We start from the raw sequence: 21,502 nt of genomic DNA, 5'->3' as shown, positions 1-21,502 counted from the left end.
CTTCCAAAGGCACTGTGAGATTACCCTCCCCCCCCCCCATTATTGCTACATGTCTTTATATGCAGAGTATGTCACAGTAGAACTGGTGGAATAAGCAAACAAAAAACATTTTCTGATTTATAAAGATGGAATGAGAAAAGCATGCCACATGTAAGCCTGATTGCAAAGTATGTGGTCACTTTTTTTCTTTTAAAGTTGGATGGGCTACAACCATTATACATTCTAAGAAAAACTCATAAGATATTCCTCAAACTACTTCCACAGCATCAAGATAAAGATTTCCGTAAAGAAACCATGCAATCTTTCAAAATTTACGTAAACAAGGAAAGAAATTAATGAAATAAATATTACATACAATCTCTTAAATTAAGATTTTTTTTTACTCATTTACAATAAAATAACCAAGTGAAGTTACAAAAGGCATATATTACTGTGAAAAGAACATACACTCCACATTTTGCCGATTAATAATGGCAATCATAATTTAACATAATAAAAGAATATATATCTATTGCTTTTCATCATACTTGATAAATACAGTATGAACAAAATTTTCAATGTATACTTTTCACAAGATAATAAATAAGTTAAATAGTTTTTTTCATATTGAGTTGTGGTGCAGTGGTGCGAATCAACTCAAAACAGCTAAAAATTCAGCAGTTATTCCCCAACAATTACAAACTAAGCTCTGCCCAAGGCTTCCAGAAAGAGCAGACAAAATGGTTCTAACTTAAACATCCACTAAGTGGTGGCAATGAAACCAGGAACCAGTATGAAACTTTGGAATGCAAGGGTTTTTTTTTTCCAGACATATATAACTTCGTTAAAAAACAAAAAACACCTATGGAGCTGAGGTCTACTATCAAGGCATATTCTTGGCAGAATATTGGATTCTAAAAGCTTAGGTTTAGCAAGGTGTTGGTTGGCTTGTTTGTTTACACTGGTCTGAGACAATTAGGAACCTCTCTCAAGATAAGAGTCCCCACATCTGGACTGTAGCTAATGCTTTGCAAGTGAAGATATGGAATGGTGGTTGGTAGCTGCTGGTGCTGGGTTGATTTTTCCTAAAGTCCCAAACTCATCGGAGACCTAAAAAAGTTTGTGTTTGGTTTTTGTTCTATTCGCATCACAACTGCTCTGTTGTGAATATTTTGTTCAATACAAAAAGTTCGTTGGCTTTTTTTCGCTCAACAAGAATGAAACTTCGTAATAATAATAAAAATAATAATAAAAAACAAAACAAAACAAGAGGAAACCGAAAGGGGAGGGGTGGGGGCCCCTCCCGGCACACAAGTTCGAGTCCAAGTGCTCGGTGCGGCCTGCAGTCTGCTTGTGGCCGAGGTCAGCCCCCTACACTCCCGAGCCTCCCTGCCCCCAGCAGGGGCGCGACTGCAGGGGCGCCCTCCAACACCCCCAGAACGGCCTTCCCTTCCTCCTCCTCACTAGCGCCCTCTTGCCTCAGTCGTCGGAGATGGAGAGGCGGCTGAAGATGGGCAGGCGGCGGCCGGGGTCGAGGCTGGGGGACTCAGAGCCGCTGAGGCTGCCCGAGCTCAGGGAGCCGCTCAAGTAGCTGTCGCGGTCAGACAGTGAGTCCGGGGGACTAGGGGGCGCGTCGAACACGGGCGACTCGGACAGGCGGCGTGGCAGCTGGAAGCTGAAGGGCGGCGAGGGCGGCGCGGCGGCGCTGGCAGGGAGGGGCGCGCTGGGCGGCGCCGGGGGCTGCGCGGGGGGCACCAGGCCCTGCTGCTGCTGGCTGCGATAGTAGGCGGCGGCGGCCACGGCGGCGAAGTTGTGGGTCTGGATGGCGAGAGGTGTGATGAGGCTGCTCAGCTCCGGACCGAAGGCGAAGGCGTTGTTGGCGCACGAGGCCGACGAGCAGGTGGCGCAGGGCGCGCCCGGCGCGAGCAGGTCCTCGGCGCCCCCGGTGCCGTACAGCAGCGCGGCCGCGGCCGCTGCCGCCGCAGAGGCACAGCACGCCGGGGCGCCCGAGGGTGTGGAGGCAGCCGAGGCCGAGGAGCAGGACGAAGCGGACGAGGAGCAAGACGAAGCCGAGGAGCAGGAGGGTGGCGGCGGCGTGCGCGACGTGGGGCTGTCGAGCAGCAGGGGCGACTCCAGGCCCCCCGGGGGCTGGTGGTGGCCTGACGGGAAGCCCGAGAAGCTGAGGCTGTGGTGCAGCTTGGGCCGCGGCTCCCGCGGGAAGCCCAGGTGCAGCGCGTCGCGGGCGCTGAAGGTGCGCAGGTCCCCGGAGGCGCCCCCCGACGGCGCGGGCCGCCGCTCATCGGCGTTGTGGATGAAGTGGCAGCGAGGCCCATAGGGGCAGAAGCCGATGGTGTGGAAGGTGCGGCACAGCTCCGTCTTGTACTTGGGGTGCCGCGTCAGGCTGCGCAGCTCGTGGAAGCCATGCGCGAACTGGCACTTCTCGCCGTACTTGCACGTGCCGCTCTCCTCGAAGGGCCGGCACAGCTCAGTTTTGTAGCGCGTTGAGTTTATCTGGGAGCCGCCGCCCCCCTTCTGCTGCTGCTGCAGGTGCAGGAGGTGCTGGCTGCGCTCACCGTTCTCGCTGAACGAGCGGTCCCGGAATTTGTTCTCCTTGTTCAGCAGGGCCGTGCCGCCGCCCCCCGACGGCTCCTTGAGGGTGCCGTAGGAGGCCGGCCCGCCCGCCGCCGCGCTGCCGCAGGTGCTGCCGTTAGCTGCGCCCGGGAACTTGGGCGAGCAGCTGCCGGGGCTAGGCGCGGGGTGAGCGAGCGCGTGCAGGTTGCTGGCTGAGTGCCGTCGGAGGAAGCCCGGCGTGAAGCCCGAGCTGGGGGCGGCGGCCACGGGTGTCCCCACCGCCTTCTTGTCCAGCATGTTGTTCAAATTGAGGTTGGCCAGGGACTTCTCCGTCTGCCAAAAAGGAGGGTAGCGGGGAAGGGATGAAAAGTGGGAAAAGGAAGAGGAGAGGGATGCGTTGGGGTGCGTTGCAGAAGAACCACTTCCAGCCCTCCAATTCTTTTTTTTTTTCGGATCTCGACTCGGCCCCCAACCTCCACCCTTACACGCGCACAAGAATCAAGTTCGCGTTGGGAGGAGCCGGACTCTCCACCCTAGGCCGCGCTGGGTTGCGACATGTGATCCTCAGCCGTGGGCCGCCGGCCTGGGCGGCGCAAACCCCGTCCGGGAAGCCCCGGGCAAGCGTGGCTGTGGTCGGCTGCGGAGAAACTAAACAGCTACAGCGACTCCCTCCTGCCCTTCCTCCCCGCTCCTTCTCCCCGTCCACAAGGTTCGAGCACACACTGCAAACTCCGGCATTTTCCCCGAGCCCAAAAAGTCAAGGCGGGAAGAGGACCCCCGAAGCCGAGGACATTAGGCCAAGCCTGAAAACTCGAAGGGCTTCCTGCTTGCCCGTCCTCCTCCCTCCCTGCTTCTCCGCGTACCTTGCACAAGAAGTCGATATCGTAGAAGGCGGACAGAAGTGTGGTCGACATGTTTCTGGATCCTGTAATGGTCGGAGCTGCAGGCTGGGAGGTCCGGAGGAGCCCTCGGGGCGGCGCGGGCGGGCTTGAGCCACGACGAATAACGGCCGAGGGGCGGGGGAGGGACCGAAAGTTTGCTGGGGGCGAGAAAAGAGGCAGCGGGGGCAGCAGCTTGAACTGGTTTGAGGGTGCCCGGGAGTGCAGAGTGGGGGGAAAGGAGAGTGAAGCTAGAGCGCTCCTCCGCGCCCCGGGGTGCCCGGCCCGCCCCCCCCGCGCGGAGCCGACGGCAGCTCGCGGACTGCTGGAACTCAGCCGCCCGAGAGCGCGCGCCCTATATAGAGCCCCGGAGCGCGGCAGCGGCGGGGCGGGCCTGCCGCGGGGTGGGGACAGAAGGCTGACCCCGCCGGGGTCTCCAGGCAACGCCGCCCGCCGGCTTGCGGACGTCAGGCGCCTTCCTGGCCTCCCATTGGCCGCCGCCAATTTTTTTCCTCTGGGGGAGGGGGCGGAGAGGCCTCGGGGCGGGGCTGGCCGCTGGGGCGCCCAGGGCGGCGTGGAGAGCTCGGCCCAAATGGGTGCTGCTGGGTGGCGGCGGGAAGGTACGGCTCCCCTCCTCTGGGGCTGTACTGTTGGAAATCCCCTGCACGTTTAACGTGGCCGGGTTTCTGCAGCCCTGGACGTGTCTTTCCCCGCCCGGTCCTGCTAGGTGAAATTGCGGAGCTTTTATCTCCCACCCTCGGTTTTATATTGGGCGCGGGAATTGCAAAATGCAAGAATATTGCAACCGTCCGCGCAGCCCGGCTGTTTTTGCTAAGGGTGCTCCGGCCGGGGGGCGGGGACTCTGGGCCCGAGTCTGACCGGTAGTGGCTCCATCCCGACTGCACGTGGAGACGCGGTGGGGGTGGGGGCCGGAGCGGCCACGCGGGCGGCTGCCAGGGCAGTCTCGCCCGGAGGAGCCTGGGCCGGTTCCTCCGCCCCTCTTCCCGCCCAGCCTGCAGTAAACAGGGCTTGAGCGCCGAGCCCTGCCGGGCAGGGCTGAGTGTCTGAGGACAAGGCGCTGGCTTTGCTAATCACATCACAAGACCTTGAGCCAGGGCCAAAGGCGCGGAGTGGCGCGGGGCGTCCCGGGCGGGGGAGCCGGCTGGGAGGACGGAAGGAAAGGCCAGGAGAGCCGCGCAGGCATGGAGGCACTTCCCAACGCCTCGTCCGTCTGCTGGTCTGTCCGGCTTTCCCCAGCCCTCCTGGGGGTTGTGGTACAGCTGCCAGCCGAGGCTCCCGCCCGCCGCAGCCTTGGCCTGGCGCGCCCTCCTAGCTCCTTAACTCCCGGGCCGTTGAGGGCGCCGCGCCCCGCCTTAACTCGTTGTGGGCCGAGGGCTCCGGCTTAGGCCGACCCGCAGCCAAGCTGGGCTAGGCACCGAGGATGCGCCTGGTGGGCTCGCCCCGGTTTCCTTCTCTCGCCAGCCCCACACCCCAGAAGCCCGCGTTGGGAAATGCTCTTTGCCAACGGGCGCTCTCCGGGTACGGGGCAGACACCCCCCCTAGCGCCCAGTGCAGCTAAAGCCACTGTCAGCCCCACTGGGGCAGATCTGGAGTCCGATCCAGGACACTTCTCACTCTGCGTCTACGGATATGCTGCCAAAAAAGCTGGAGCGGGGCCCATGATTTCGCACACCTGGCAGCCTAGGCTGTAATTGGGCCTAAGCTGGAAGGTCCAGTACCCGCCAGGGAAAGAAGCTCCCGAGACCCACGCCCCCTTCCTTGCCCAGTTGATCTTGTTTCTGGCTGTTTCCTTGTGCTTACTTCCATTCGGCGGCGCTCATTCCCTCTCTCAGTTACCCTGGGAGGGAATGAGCCAGGCCTGTCACTCAGGAGACCTACTCCTTAGAGTTCAGCTTGCACGCAGAGCCCATTGCTGGACTCCTCACCCACCCAGGGAGCTGGAGTCAGCGTAGGGCTGCAAGGACTTCAGGATCAGAAACATAGGGCTGGAGTTCAGGCCCTGTCCCTTATAAGCCATGTGATTTTAGGCAAATCACAAAATCACTTTGGCACCTGGGTTTCTTTGTAAAACTAAGATAATTCCTGCTTTACTCATCTCTCACCTTTGTCAAGGTGCAAATGAGTTATCTGTTAAGGTTTTTAAAAGATAAGTATACTCCATCTTATTTATTAAAACAAATTGACAAAGCATAAAAATGGAGAAAGCCAGGCCTCTGGAGTATGGCCAGATGGGTGGAGGTCTACAGAATCGTGAATGCAGTGCTGAGGGGTCACCAAATCTTGGACCCTCGAGCTTGGAGCCAAGGGCAGTGACCTCAGAAGAAGTGACTGCTTCACTCTTGCCACCCGGCCTACACTGGCCCGTAGACAAGGCTGGGCAACCATGGCTGACACAGCCTAGAATACCCAAGAACCCTGATGCTGTTTTCTTTGTTGAAATGAACCACAGCACAAGAGTCTGAGGATGGCCCCGACAGTGGGTTATTCTGAGTTTCCCGTGGGAATGCATCAGGAAAGTGTGAAACAGCAATTTCCCTCACCACTGCTATTGGAGGTCAGTGACAAGATTTCAGATACAAAAACCAGTGGAAACATCTGTCTCTCCTGTGCTCTCAGGCTGGCTACAACCAGCCAAAATCAAAATCTGGGGTAATTCTCAACAGCTATGAGAACACCCACTTTGCAGGCTTGGTAGAAGGACTTTGGAGCTAACATGTAAACATGCTATGGTACATGCTTTGGTACAGAGTACCTGCTGGTAGAAAATATTTTTATTATTATGTAACTGCTTTTATTTCATTTTAAATGGAGAAAAAAGGAATGCTGGCCTTTTCCAGTGAGCTGGGCTTTGCTGGAGCCGGTTTCATAATTATTCTACCATGGTTATCACCACATTGTGCCAACAATTCCCTGACTTCTCACCAGCCACGTCTTCTCAGAACAAAAAGAAATGTTCAGTTGGCAACTTTCCATCAAGTGTGGGCTACACAGATGCCTAACCAGGTTATTAATTCAGGATCACAGAAAACACATTTTGAGCTGAGTAGTGCAAAACCACCAGGGAATTTCCTGTCTCTTCAGGGCAAAACTTTGGACACTAAGTTAACTTCTTTCCTTGCTTCTTCCTACACAGACCTTTCTCTATTCTTCTAGTAGGCTCTATTTTCTAGTGTTAGGTGGTTTTCTTTCAAAGAGAAACAAATTACATTTGAAATATAAGTCTTTCTGTAGTAGGAAATGATCATATCAAACCCTCTCCCCTCTAAACTGCCCCTCCAGACCCTCAAACCTCAATAAAATAATTCGGATTGCTCACCTGAGAAGTATTTACAGACCCTAAAAAGCTGGGCCAAGTGTACGTAGGATTACTGAAATGGTTTTTTCAGATAACTAGGATGAAAAATGAACATGGATGAGGCTATGACCCATCCAAGCTATGAATTTCAAGATAACTGTCTTTGGGTAACACTTACTCTGAAATTATAAATTAAAACTGGTAAGCCAGTGAAAAACAAAACTAGCAGCAAAACGTATGCAAGAGCGACACCTGCTGGGTGTCTGAGGAAGAGGGGAGGGCTGGACTTAGAAAAGCAGAAAACCCTTAAGGTTTCCAGGTTAAATCACTGAAATGGATAAAAGTTTTCTGGCATCTTAAATAAGAATCTTCTTGTTACTGCCACCAAGAAAATGACAGTAAACAGTGTAGGCATCAAATAAGTCATTTATTCTGACTCTCCTTTCCCCAGGTTCCTTCTAACAGCCAAGAGTCTATGATTTCACTGGGTGGTGAATCTGTTTTCCTAACAATAGCACAAATACTTTTTATGGTGGGGAGAGGTGGGTAGGAGCTCTTAATGGCTCTTTTAATAATTAGGATGGCATGTGTAGGTCACTGAAGGCTTAAACATGCAGACAGTAAAAACAAAATTATTTGTATGAAGTCGATCCTTGATTCTCCCAGGATCCAACATTTGGAACATATTTCTGCCTTTGCTAAAATCGAATAAAATTTGGAATTCTGACCAAGTGGGCTGTTTGCCAACTAATCCAGCTCCTACAACTAGCCAGAAAAGGGGGGGAAAATCATGTGTTAAAACCCAACTCTGTGTAGTCAATTCAGAGAAAAATGTAGGCCGGCTCTGGTTGGACACTGGAGGTCCTGGGGGATGAAAAAGGCTAATTCAGGCCTGCAGGTGGCCTGCACCTGGGAACAGAGTCAATATTCAACGTGGTAGCCTCACTTCCTACAGTAGCTGCAATAAACGAGGCTGCCTTGAATGACTGAACTGAAGAAAAAGTCCTCTGTAGGACAGAAGACTAGACTCACAGAAGTGGGGGAGTTGTGAAGGGGAGAAGACGCTTAAGTTTCTGTTCAACATTTTCCTGCGGATTGACTGGGGGAACAATCCACCCTACCCCCAACCCCACAAGTCTTCTTTCTTCAACAAGCCATTTCTGTTCTTGGAAGAGTTAACTGATTCACTGCTGCAGGGGAGTCCAAAGCCCTGAGAACTGGGTGTCTTCCCCTTCCTTTCCTTCCAGAAACGCCAGTAGCCTCAGGCAAGCCAAAGCCCTTTCCTCCCGAACGCGCAGTCTCGTGAACTCCGCCGTCTTCAAAAACTCAGCAGTTGGTGGCAGCTCTCTGAAGAGCTGGGAAAGGAGGTGGCGTTGCTCTGACGCTGTCCTCTGAAGATGACAGAGCCTCTCGGGGCTGAGGGGACACCAGCTGGACTTGGAGAGGAGGCGGAAGAGGTGCTTGTAGAGGTATTTCATGAAGATCAGGGTCTCAGCCCAAAAGTTGACTTCTGTTTTTTCAAACAGGTAGTCCTCTTCCACCTAAGTCCGATTAAAAAGCCAAAAGTCAACCTTACAGGGGATGCTGACTGGCCCCAGTCCAGAGCAGAGTCCTGGCAGATGCAGAAGCAGTGTGTCCCCTCCCCACCTGACAGAGGGCCCACTCTCGCCTGTCAACACCCCTGTACACACAGCACTTGCAGCCTTGAAGGTCACCTTCTATTTTCACTCGTTGTACTTCTCCACTGGAGAGAAATTTTTTTCCCCCAGACTTAACATGACCTTTGATAAAGATGTGTTTGTGGTTCTCAGCCAAGATATTTTGGGGGCTTGGTGCTGAAAAGGGGACCTCAACACAGGAGGGGGCCCTAGACCTGAAGGTGCATCTAGAAATCAGAGAGGAGGGAGGAAGGGAGATCTGAGCAGCAAAGAGCGAAGAATTGACAAACATGAGACACTAGTCTCTCAGTATGAAACCAAATTTCTATAATGCTGGGGATTTTCAAGGTCATTTTATCACAGACACTTTATCTTGTCTCCTAATTTCCCATAAACAGGCTGCTTTTTGAACTATTGGCCTGCTGGGGATGCCAAGAAGACCAGCTGAGTCAGACACTGGCAGAGAGGAATTTCAGTTCTCAAGATGCTTTTACTGCTTATCTGGGTCCTCAGTTTCCCTATCTGTTGACTGACCCCCACCTGGAGGGGCTCATAGTTTTCTTCAAGCAGCAGAGACCCTGGAAGGACCCTGATTCTCTGGAAGTGTTTCACCTTCAGACCTAACCATGGGGAGCCCCTGGTCACTCCAATGTTGATGAATAAGCATTCTCCATAATTAAACTCTCAACTTCCAAGGGGCCTCTTTCAAAGACCCCTCCCCACACTGATCGGAAGGCTTACCGTTGGAACTCCACAGCCAGCACGAGAGCTGCCCCAGCAGCACCCTCGGGCTGCTGGGGCCATTTGGAGACTCCCTAATTGCTTACTGCTCTGTAATCTGAGCATCCAGAAGCACACTTTCAGCAGGCACATCAAGCCCATGTAAGCCTGTAAGTGCTGCATCCGGTGCGTGTAGGATCACTCCCACCCACCTCCACTGCCCTGACACCCCAGGATTACCTGATGCACGCTCTCCACACAGGCCATGAGGTCATCACCCTCCCCCAACAGCCATCCTAGCAGGACTGGGAGTCCAGGGGCCAGCTGGTCCCACTGCTGGAGCAGGTCACACAGCACAGCCAGGGCCAGATCCAGTGCGATGGAGGCGTCCACCCGGCAGAAGGCAAATTCTGTGGAAATGAGAGAGGTGAGCCATGAATGTGCTGCTCAGGGCCAACTGGGGAGGCTGTGCAGGACTCCAGGAACGTTAAAGGCTTCAGGTAAAACCACTGCCAGGGACTTCCCTGGTTGCACAGTGGTTAAGAATCTGCCTGCCAATGCAGCGGGCACGGGTGTTACGGGCTGCTGAGCCCACGTGTTACAACTACTGAAGCCCACGCGCCTAGAGCCTGTGTTGAGCAACAAAGAGAAGCCACCACAGCCATGAATGAATGAATGAATGAATGAATGAATGAATCTGCCTTACCAATGCAGGGGACACGGGTTCGAGCCCTGGTCCAGGAAGATCCCACATGCCACGGAGCAACTAAGCCTGTGCACGACAACTACTGAGCCTGCGCTCTAGAGCCCGCGAGCCACAACTCCTGAGCCCACGTGTTACAACTACTGAAGCCCACGCGCCTAGAGCCTGTGCTGAGCAACAAAGAGAAGCCACCACAGCCATAAATGAATGAATGAATGAATGAATGAATGAATCTGCCTTACCAATGCAGGGGACACGGGCTTGATCCCTGGTCCGGGAAGGTCCCACATGCCACGGAGCAACTAAGCCCGTGCACCACAACTGCTGAGCCTGTGCTCTAGAGCCTGCGAGCCACAACTACTGAGCCCGTGCGCCACAACTACTGAAGCCTGCACGCCCTAGAGCCCGCACGCCGTAACTACTGTGCCCACGCGCTGCAACTACTGAAGCCTGTGCACTCTAGAGCCTGCGAGCCACAACTACCGAGCCCGCGTGCTGCAGCTACTGAAGCCCGCCCACCTAGAGCCCGTGCTCCGCAACAAGAGAAGCCACCGCAACGAGAAGCCCGCGCACCGCAACGAAGAGTAGCCACTGCTCACCGCAACTAGAGAAAGCCCGCGCGCAGCAACGAAGACCCAACGCAGCCAAAAAAAAAAAACGGAAAATCACTGCCACTAGCCTGGCAGGGGGGAAGCTGGTGGGATACTGGGATACACTCACTAAGAGTTATTAATCCACTCCTGAATCCTGCTGTCTGTGCAGCTAGAATGAGTCATAGGCCTGAATCCCACCATTTCCATACCCCCTATCCCAGTGTGGACAGAAGCAGCCCCACCTACAAGACTAGACATCTATCTCCCCTCAGCCCTTCTAACTGGAAGGATATCACGAAAGCTTCCCACCCAGCGTCTCCTCTGCAGGCCTGCTGACAATGCCTGAACTCCACTGCTTTGTCCCTTCCTCTGAACCAAATCCCACTGAGCACATAACACATCAACTCTCTAACATCTTAGAGCAGGGCATCAGCAAACTTTTTCTTAAAGGGCCAGAAGGTAAATATTTTAGACTTTGGGAGTCTTACGGTCTCTGACTGAAAGCAGCCATAGACAATATGTAAACAAGTGGTTGTGGCTAGGTTCCAATAAAACTTTATTTATGTTACAATAAAATTTGACTTTCATGTAATTTTTATTTCACAAAATAATATTCTTGATTTTTTCCAACCATTTAAAAATGTAAAAACCATTTGTAGTTCACAGGCCGTACAATGACAGGTGGGGGGCTGGAATTAGCTCATATTCTGCTGCCCTCTGTGTTAGCGTGAAATCGTTTTCCAGAGACTCATTTTCTTAGCTGGATGGAGGAAGGGTGCTAAAAGAGTCGAATGGGGTGCAGAAAGAGGAAGTGGGTGCCTTGGGGAAACCATTGCTTACTTCACCATTTTGCCTTAGGCAGTCCTAAATATGGGTTTGAAGGGAGGCTCAGGGCGTTGACATTTCTGCTAACAACCCCGTGTCTCCCACCCCCAACCTGGAGGAGGCCTGAAACGTAGGACTGAAATCCCACCGCACAGACAATAAATCTCTATGGATGCATCCATACACCAATGCTTATCTTTCAATGACACACTTCTACTGAGACCTCATCTTTCTCAAATCCACATCTCCACGCCAGCCCACAGACCTGTCTGTGACCATTTGGCCCCCAAAGAGACTTGCTCAGCACACAGGGAGAAGCCTCAGAGTCTGGAATGGAAAGCTGAGTTCCCCAGGGCGTTGAACCAGGCTTAGTGGACCTATTAGGTGCCGGTCCCTAAGCAAGTCCTTTCTCTCCAGTCCTTCAGCATCCTTTGGGTTGGGTATTACCATCCCTACTTCACAGGTGAGGAATCCAGGCACAGATACGTTAACTCACTTGCGTACAGTCAGAGAGCTTTAAGTGGCCATAAAGAAACCGGAATTGACAACAAGTTTCATGGTGCATGCAGAGCACAGATTTGGAGGATTAGCACCAACATTCCAGAGATGTAGGTCTTCCTGGTGAGATAAACAGAGTTGGTGAACCTCCAGCAGGGCCAGCACTACATACAGCCCAGGACTCACGGAAGCAGCCAAAGGATCAATGTTACTATCCTCAGAGCCCCAAATCAATCCCTCAGGACACCTGCCCCTTAGGCTCTGCAGCCTGGAATCAGGCTTCAAACTGGGAAACAGAAAAAGTTGGGGGGAGGCGTGAAGGTACATTTTAGCTGTCGGTGTGAGCCATGTGTTGGTCCAGCCTTCACCTATAACACAATCTCTATTTTCATCTCTACTGACTCCCCTGTGTAGTTCTCAACTGGTTTAGAGTCTGTATGGGGAAGAGATACCATTAATTGGCATCTTTCAAACCTCAAAGAACTGAAAAATACACATGAAGATCAGCATACAATTAAACACATAGCAGATGCTCAAAACATTCCAGTTTATGGCTCTAGAGATCATGAAATCTCTTCCTTTACCCCACTTGATTTGGTTTGAATACTAACACAGGGACTGCCACAAAGAAAGCCAGAAAGAAGCTGATAATAACGAACACTTTCCTTCTATTTGAACTCTTGTTGCTCCCACCACCAGGAGGGAGGTATCCTTATTTAACAAACAAGGAAGTTGTGCTCACAGAGGTTGGGTAACAGGTCCAAGTTTGCACAGTTAGCAGTGATGGCACTGAGCTAAGTCTCCCTCAGTCATAGGCCAACCCCGCCCCTGCAGGGAAGCCATGGAGAAACACGCCCAGTGACCCATGGAGATGAATAAGTCAGACTCAGTTTTATCACTTTTATTCATGAAAAGGAGCTCCCAGCTGGGGGCCATATTTTGAAAAAAAGGGTCAAAGCTGTAAGTCCTCAGTATTGTGGCACCAGCAGCAGGTCAGCTTATCTTGAAATCTTCCAGAAAAACCTGCCCTCTGCTGATTCACCCGTTTTCCCCCGCAACCCTTCTTTTTGTCTCCTTGAGGCAAGGACTGAAAGCCCCATAGAGAAGAAAACAGTTTCATCCACCAGCAAAACCAGTGCCTGCAGCTCAGGCAACATTCCTGCTGGGTCCATGAAGAACACTTGGAGGTGACCAGAGATGCCACCAGGAAGGCCAGACTGATGCACCTGCCCCACCTGACACGACAGACATCCTCCATCCTGCACCATTTTGCTGTGCATCATGCTTAGGAAGTGGCAGGAGAGTGACAGGAATGACAGAAGCACAAGAGGAGAGCTGGTGTGTTGGCTGGAAGTGAAATCTACTAGAATTATAACCATCCAAACACTAACCCTGCAAGGTGAGGAGAGATGGGGTAGGGACATTGGGCTGGGGGTGAGGGCAGGATTAGCTGGATTTAGACCTGCTTGAGGGGCCAGATGCACCTCACCAAGTTCCCTCTTTTTCTACCTTGCCCTGGATGAAGATAGCTCAGCCAGAACAGCCCAGATCTCTACTGGCCAAATGCCTTCTGAAGGGGAGGCTGAAGAGTAGGGGGAGGAATTTTTCACCTAACCATACAGGCCAGCCAAACTCTCACAGGCCTGCAGGTCCATCGAGGAAGCAAGAAAGCAAGTGACCAAGCAACAAGTCTGTCGGAAGAATCTGTTGTGTGTCCAGAACAGCCAAAACAACCTGGAAAAATACAACAAAACTGGAGGACTCATACTTCCCAATTTCAAAACTGGCATAAGGATAGACATAATATAGATCAATGGAATAGAACTGAGTGTCCAGAAATAAACTCTCACAATTACAGTCAATTGACTTTTGACAAGGGTGTTAAAACAACTGGCTGGGGGGAAAGAACAGTTTTTTCAACCAATGGAGCAAAGACAACTGGATATGCACATGCAAAAGAATGAAACTGGACCCCTACCTCACAACATATATAAAAATAAACTCAAAATGTATCAAAGACTGAAGTTTCACAGGTAAAACTATAAAACTCATAGAAAAATATAGGAGTAGGCAATGGTTTCTTAAATGTGACATCAAAAGCACAAGCAAAAAAAGTTAGACTTCATCAAAATTGAAAACTTTTGTACTTCAAAGGACATCATTAAGAATGCAAAAAAACTCACAGAATTGGAGAACATACAAGGGATTTGTATCTAAAGTACATAAAAAACTCTTAAAACCCAATAATAAAGAGACAAATAACCCAGTTAAAACCTGTGCAAAGGGTCTGAATAGACATTTCTCCAGAAAAGATATACAAACGACCAATAAGCACATGAAAAGATACTTAGCATCATTAACCATCAGGGAAAGACAAATCAAAACCACAATGAGAAACCACTTCATACCTACTAGTATAACTTTAATAAAAAAGATAGATACTAAGTTTTGGTGAAGATGTAAAGAAATTAAAACTCTCATATATTGCTGGTAGGAATGTAAAATGATGCAGCCACTTTGGAAAACAGTCTCAAAGCCTCTCCTGCACTTAGGCATATAACTAAGAGAAGTAAAAAAAACATATGTCCACACAGAAATGTGTACATGAATGTTCATAAGAGCATTATTCATAAAAGCCAGTAAGTGGAAACAACCAAAACGTTCATGAACCAATGAATGCATAAATGAAATGTGGTACATCCATGCAATGGAATATTATTCAGCTATAAAAACGAATGAAGTACTGATACATGCTACAACACAGATGAACCTTGAAAACATGCTAAGTGAAAGAAGCCAGACACAGAAGACCACATATTGTATGATTCCACTCATACAAAATGTCCAGAACAGGCAAATCATAGAGACAAAAAGTAGAGTAGTGGTTGCCAGGGATTGGAGAATGAGGAATGATTGCTGATAGATACAGTGTTTCTTTTTGAGTTGATGAAAATGTTCTCGAATTGGATAGCGGTGATGGTTGTACAACCTTATGAATATACTGAAATTTGTACATATGCACACTTTAATTTGATGTATTTTATGCTATATGCATTACATCTGGGCTGGGGGGCATGGAGAGTGTGGAAGGCTGAAAAATGGCCTCCCAAAAGATATCTATGTCAAATCCCCGGACACTGTGAATGTTACTTTACTTGGAAAAAGGGTCTTTGCAGATGTGACTAAGTTGAGCCCGATACTGAGATGAGGAGATAATCTTGGATGATCTGGGTGGCCCCTAGATGCCATCACAGTTGTCCTAATAAGAGAGGGGCAGGGAGAGGTTTGACACTAGATGCACATAGGAAGACACACAGAGGAGAAGGTGATGTGAAGACAGAGGCAGAGGCTAGAGTGATGCAAGCAAGGAAATGGTGACAGCCTCCAGAAGCTGGAAGAGGCAAGGGCCAGATTCTTCCCTAGAGCCTGCAGAGGGAGTGTGGCCCTGCTGACACATTAATTTCAGACTTCTGGCCTCTAGAACTGTGAGACGATAAATTGGTATTGTTTTAAACCACCAAGTTTGTGGTCATTTGTTACAGCAGCCACAGGAAACTAATACGGAGGAACCAAGGGTAGGTTGTGGGATTTCTTTTTGGAGTGATGAAAATATTCTAAAACTGTTTGTGCTGACGGTTGCATAAGTCTATGAGTATGATAAAAAACACTGAATCATACTCTTTAAATGGGTGACTTGTATGGTATGTGTATGGTATATCTCAGTAAAACTATTACGTTAAAAAAAAAAACTCTGCTATGTGCCCAAGTTAGTTCCAGTTGCTGGGAGGAAGCCTGGCCACAGGGCCTGCCTGGAAAGGGCTAGTCTACTTGAGGAGCCAAATGTCTAGAGCCCTCAAGCTTGCTTGTGGGGCCCAGGCCTCAGGTGCTGGAGGACTTTGCAGAGGTGAATGGTTGGGTCAGAAGGCGGAGAGAAGGCTCGAGAAGACTTCCGGGAGGAGCTGGGACTCTGCCTGGCCCTTCACCATATAGTCAGGAAACAGGTGCTGATGGTCTGCTCTGGGGCCAGTGCTGTGCTAAGTACTGTGGGAAAGCAAAGCAAGTGGCTGACATGTGCTGTCCTCAGGAAGCTGGTGGTCTAGACTGGAAGGTCAGGCTAACACTCAGGCAACAGTAAGGAATCAGGTGCTCCATGGAGTGGTCTGGATCCCAAGAGCTGCAGGAGTCAGGGGAGGGGAGACGTCAGTGCGGGGGAAAAATCATCTCCTAGACTCTCCCCAACTGGCTACGTAGCTAAGGCAAGCCCCCTCTGGGAGCGCTTCAAGCGGGAAAGGGGTGCTGGCACACACTCATGTCTGTGGGGGACAGTGCAAGGCAGACTGGATTAACAGTCACTTGGAAGCGAGTTGGAAACCCAACAAATGAGCGTTTAGAACTGGTTAATCCTGTGCTTTCCATCCTTGAGAATGAATAACTCGCGTGGATTGCAGGGGAGGGCAGCAGACAAGAGGCTGCAGGGCTGCTGCCGCGTAGACTTCCTCTTGCTACTGCTCCGGCCACATCAGGGCTCTCTTGCCAAGGCGGACGCCTGGGGATCAGAAACTCCTACTTGCTCCCCTGCCGTCTTCTTTCCCACCTCCAGGAAGAGGCCCACCTTGGGGCTGGGAGCTGAAGTGCAGGCTTCACGCAGTATGCTGGATCCACTCAAAGGCCCAGGCTGTGTCCCCCGACTAAGAGAAGGGATCATTTCTAGGCAGGTAGACAAGCAAGTCATAGGCTTTGAAGTCATTTTCAACTGTACTGATTAAAATGAAAGTGCCGACATAGATTTTTTCTATGTTGCCAACCTTAAAAACCAATTCAGGCCATGGATTAGAAACCTACCGTCTGATTCTAAAGTATCATGGGGGAGATGCCTTCTAGACCAAGGCCATTGGTCAAGCCTCCTTCCCAGTCCTTCCCAAGAGAAGTCAAGTCAGCCCAGGAAATGCTGAGCAAATGGTGATGGGTTGGATTCTCCCTGCCACTAGCTCTGGAGAATCCTGTTTCAGGCATTTGTGGAAAATCCCTCAACCCTGCTACCCAACCAACTCTCTGCTCCCCCCACCCATTTACCCATCAAGTCAAGCTTTTATCTCCCCACAAGTATTTATCGATCACCAGATAGGGGGTTGGGAGGGAGGGGGGACTATGAGAAACATGGAAAATTCCAGGCCCTTCTCTCAGAGAGCAGATAGTTTAGTCAGAGGCAAGCTGACACATATGAAGTGTTAGGAAATAGTCCAAGATGGTGAATGACAGGAACTAATTGTACCATTACTAGCAGTAATAAAAGGACAGGAGAAAAAAAAAAGTGGGGAGTGGGAGGAGGGAGAGCTACACGGAGGGGAAACTCGGGCAGGCAGAGGCCAAGCATAGCTGGGATGAAAAGGAGGAGCAGAGGGGCTTCCCTGGTGGCGCAGTGGTTGAGAATCCGCCTGCTAATGCAGAGGACACGGGTTCGAGCCCTGGTCTGGGAAGATCCCACATGCCGCGGAGCAACTAGGCCCGTGAGCCACAACTACTGAGCCTGTGCGTCTGGAGCCTGTGCTCCGCAACAAGAGAGGCCGCGACAGTGAGAGGCCCGCACACCGCGATGAAGAGTGGCCCCCGCTTGCCACAACTAGAGAAAGCCCTTGCACAGAAACAAAGACCCAACACAGCCAAAAATAAATAAATAAATTAATTAATTAAAAACCCTTCATTAAAAAAAAAAAAAAGGAAGGGCAGGGAGGTTAGACCTGCCTGTTTAAGAGGGGGGTTTGGGGGAGCTGGAAGTGAAGATGGAGGGGCAGACGGCCTAGAGCAGGCTTGGGGGAGCAGAGTTGAGTAAGTACAACTGTGCTTCCTTTTTTGTGAGTGAAAATATTTTAAGGTTTCACTAAGCTGTTTCCAGACAACTTCATCATTTCCAGTCTTCTCCACAGATTTCTTCACATCCTCCTCAGCAGGGCAAGAGCCTGTATTTTAACTAGTCATGAGAAACAAGTGTGGAACCAAAGCTTGGTTCAGCTGCTGACTGCCATTCAACTCTTGCAGGGTCTCCAGGAACCTCGCTGCCCCCTGCCCCTGCTGACCCTCTACCCCTAGAGCCGAGGCTCTCCACTCTCCAGGGCCCTCGGAGCCAGGGCTCAGCGGTGGGATCTCCAGGCACTGCGGTCAGTGAGAGGACTTCCTAAACCATCAAAGGTCATCATCTCAGACTTTACCATGAAACAGAGGTCCCAGATGACCCCGACCTGAGACAGATGACCCAGAGGAAGGTCTGTCCTAAGGAACGGAGAGAGGTGGCCCCTCCAGCAGCTCTGATGAACCCAGCAGGAAGTCTGGGTCGGGGAACATAGGTATTCGTGGTATTAGTCTCTGTTCTTTAGCTGAATATTTTGAAAATTTCATCAAAGAAGACGCGAATGTGCCAGTCGGTGCTCCCAAGGGCAGCCCAGCAGGCACTGAGACCACTGCCCACGCACTCACGGCTCTTCGTCGTGCCCTGGATGAGTCAGCCCCTCCCCTCACTCCCTCTTGTCCATGGTACTAAGTCTGGCCGGGAACTCAGACTTCAGCTGGCCCAGGTGGACCCTTCTTCCTCCTCCTACTTCTGTTTCTTCTTTTTGTTTTTTAAGCCCTGAAAACCACTGTTTAAAAGACCGTACACGTAGGACTTCCCTGGTGGTGCAGTGGTTAAGAATCTGCCTGCCAATGCAGGGGACACGGGTTCGAGCTCTGGTCTGGGAAGATCCCACATTCCGTGGAGCAACTAAGCCCCATGCGCCACAACTACTGAGCCCGCGCTCTAGAGCCCGTGAGCCACAACTACCGAACCCGCGTGCCACAACTACTGAAGCCCGCACACCTGGAGCCCGTGCTCCACAACAAAGAGAAGCCACCGCAATGAGAATCCCACCCACCGCAACGAGAATCCCACGCACCGCAACAAAGAGTAGCCCCCGCTGACCACAACTAGAGAAAGCCCGCACGCAGCAACAAAGACCCAACGCAGCCAAAAATAAATAAATAAATAAATAAATAAATAAATAAATTTATTAACAAAAAACAAAAAGACCGTACACATAGAGGCAACCAAACACACACAGCTCCGGGGTTCCCAGGCCCCACGGGACCCAGCGGAAGCACCAGGCAGCAGTGCAAATGGACTGCTGGGTCCTCACACAAGTTTGGTACAGCTCACATGGTTTTTTAAATATCAGATTTCTCATAAAAATCCAAATGCCTAGCATCTTTGGAAAATTCAGAAAATTAGAACCTGATGTCTCTATGCCTGTGTTTTACTGAGACTTAACAGCTGCTTGGAGCAGAGCAGTGGCCACGCCCTGTAGGAGGCATCTGTGTGCCCTATCTGGCCCTACTGCCTCCCACCTCACCCCTGCAGGCATGCGGGCTTGTGGCGCCTACACTAGGGTACCCAGGAGGGCAGCTGGCCTCCAGCCAGCCCCTTACCTGTACAGACGGGAACACTGAGACCCTCAAACAAAGCTCTCTCCTCACATTCCCTCCACTGCTTGCTGGGCCTTCCCTCTCCCTCCGCCTCTCACGGCTTTGATTTCCTCATCATTCCTTCTGTGTGATGGATCTTCTTCCTATCTTGACTTAGCCAGGCCTACTCATCCCTCCGGACCCAACTCAAGTCCTGTGGTCTGGGTCTCTCCAGCCCACTGTGACCTGTCTCTGCTCGTACCTGTATTCAATGTGTTCACAGATGGTGAGGAAACGCATTCCGTGGCTGAGCCCCATGTCTCTCCTCTTCCTGGGATCACCCATGAGATAGCAGTGGGCACACAGCAGATACCATTCACTTGGCACTTGACTAGAGTCTTGTACTAAAGCAACTGACTTAGGGCTTTGTTGAGTTTCCCCAATGGGAAAACCTCAAGATCACAAGAGTCCGGTCACACGTGGAGACAGGATTAATTGTTGCCACTTTACATTTAAGGTTATTGAGGTTTAGAGAACTTACTCTTTCAAGATCACCCAGGTTGTACGTGGTAGGGCCAGACACAAACCCAGATACAGGCTTGTCTGACTCCAGAACCTGTATTCTGGACTATTCTGCTAAGCTACCTATAAATGTTGAATGAACAGATGGATGGATGAATAAACTGATTATTTCCTGTTTGCCGCCCCCCACCTCCCACCCCCAGACCCATTCTTTGTCCTTCTCTATCCCGCTCAGTGCCCCAGGAATTTGATCTCCATGGATCAACCCAAGTTTCCTTGCCACCTGGCTTCTACCTAGATTCTTCTAATAGGGAGGGAACACTGAGATTTTGGAAGGCAGGAAGAGAGAGAAGTTGGGTGTTTCTTTCCTGTATCCTTCCCTGCAAGTTGCCAAGGTTCTGGCGGTGGCTGTAACCCCTGACTCAGCTCCCACTGGGTTCTGTAACCTCAGTCCCCCTGCTCTCAGCTGCAGGGTGTAGGGGCAGTGGTAGTTTCCTACCACTGCTGGTCTCTAAGTGCCTCCCTTCACCTGGCAGTTCTCAACCTCGACATGTTACCCCCCAGGGGACATTTGCCAATGTCTGGAGACATTTTTGGTTGTCACAATTCAGAGGAGGTGGTGCTACTGGCATTGCTGGGTAGGGGCCGGGGATGTAGCATTGCTGCTACAATGCCCAGGACAGTCCCTTCTCCAAAATGTTGACAGTGCAGAGGCTGAGAAACCCTGCTTTAACCCTACCCACAACCTTGCACAACTGCAAAGAGTCCCTTCAGTGAAGTCTCTTGAAGTAAACACATGGAGGGAGGGATGGAGCTCTTCAGTGTTCATCAGGAACCAGAGGCCTGGGTCTCTATCTGGGGCAGAGGAGGAGGAGCTCACCTCCTCACCCCCTTTTTCTGGAAGGCAATCCCTAGCCTTACCCCACCAGCTCTCTGGGCAGAGAGGTGACAACAGGTGGAAAGCAGCCACGTGAGATGAACAGCCTGCTACAGAGCCCTTTCTGTCCGGAAGTGGAAAAATTTTCCAGTTCTGGAGGGAAAGGATAAAAACACCATGATTTGAAATTCTAAAAATACTTGGGGAAAAAAAATCTTTCAAATATTAGTAATTTGCTTTTTCTTAATTTTCTAGCTATTTTCATATGGAACAAATGATCTGGGTTCCCAAAAGTTCCTGTAGACCCAGCTCCCAAAGACTGAGATCCCCACAGGTATAGTCATGTGCCTGATGCAAACCTTTTTCCTGCTGACCTATCATGAAACCAGAGATACTGCAGCAAATCCTTTGTTTTCATTTTAAAGAAAAGATATTTTTTTTAAAAAACTTTATTTTTAAGGTTAAAAAAACTATAATTTAAAAAATGTGGGCACACCTCAAATCACTGGGTAAATATATATACGTATATTTCCCCTCCCTCCCGGTTTTAAAAATGGATACAGCCTAATGAATGAAAACAAGTAAGCATTTCCTAAGAGTAAAAAGTGTGCACTTCTTATTCAGCAGGGCCATACTTCACCAAAAAAGGGTTGATAAATTAAATTACAGCTGGTTAATAGTTCACTTGGCTCAAAGCTTATGAAAATACTTGCATTTGTTCACTTCTAACCACACCAAAGAATAAGAAATGAATTCAAGCAAATATCACCCTCAGGCAACAACACTGTGGAAAAGACCTGGTTCTCCTAGAGGCTTGCAATCTGAGGAGGAGGGAGTGGCACCCACCAGCTCTCCACCTTTCCAAGGGACTGCAGTTTTGTGTGCAACACTCTGTCCCATTTCTTGTGGTGACCTCCCAAGGTCAGCGGGG

At 50.7% G+C, this 21,502-nt stretch overlaps 2 protein-coding genes across 4 annotated transcripts in view; both read right to left on the bottom strand.

The window, feature by feature from the left end:
- Window positions 1-318: 318 nt before the first annotated feature.
- ZFP36L2 (ZFP36 ring finger protein like 2) lies at window positions 319-3,982 on the bottom strand. The gene is made up of 2 exons (XM_082358243.1): window positions 3,414-3,982; window positions 319-2,883 (listed from the first exon to the last, which is right to left on the bottom strand). Exons 1-2 carry the CDS (start codon window positions 3,462-3,464, stop codon window positions 1,459-1,461), a joined length of 1,476 nt encoding a protein of 491 aa, XP_082214369.1. The 5' UTR covers window positions 3,465-3,982; the 3' UTR covers window positions 319-1,458.
- Window positions 3,983-6,183: 2,201 nt separating this feature from the next.
- THADA (THADA armadillo repeat containing) overlaps window positions 6,184-21,502 on the bottom strand; it is a 319,657-nt gene continuing 304,338 nt past the window's right edge. For all 3 annotated transcript variants that reach the window (XM_082357946.1, XM_082357947.1, XM_082357948.1), the window contains 2 exons: window positions 9,363-9,532; window positions 6,184-8,285 (listed from right to left, as the gene is read on the bottom strand). In XM_082357946.1, the coding sequence (XP_082214072.1) occupies window positions 7,929-8,285; window positions 9,363-9,532 (527 nt within the window). In that variant the 3' untranslated portion in view covers window positions 6,184-7,928. The remainder of the gene's footprint in view (window positions 8,286-9,362; window positions 9,533-21,502) is intronic.

This window comes from Balaenoptera borealis, assembly GCF_965194805.1.
Source record: "Balaenoptera borealis genome assembly, chromosome: 15".
Lineage (NCBI taxonomy): Eukaryota > Metazoa > Chordata > Mammalia > Artiodactyla > Balaenopteridae > Balaenoptera > Balaenoptera borealis.
The sequence above is the reverse complement of the archived record's forward strand: the minus strand, read 5'-3'. Positions and strand labels throughout refer to the sequence as shown.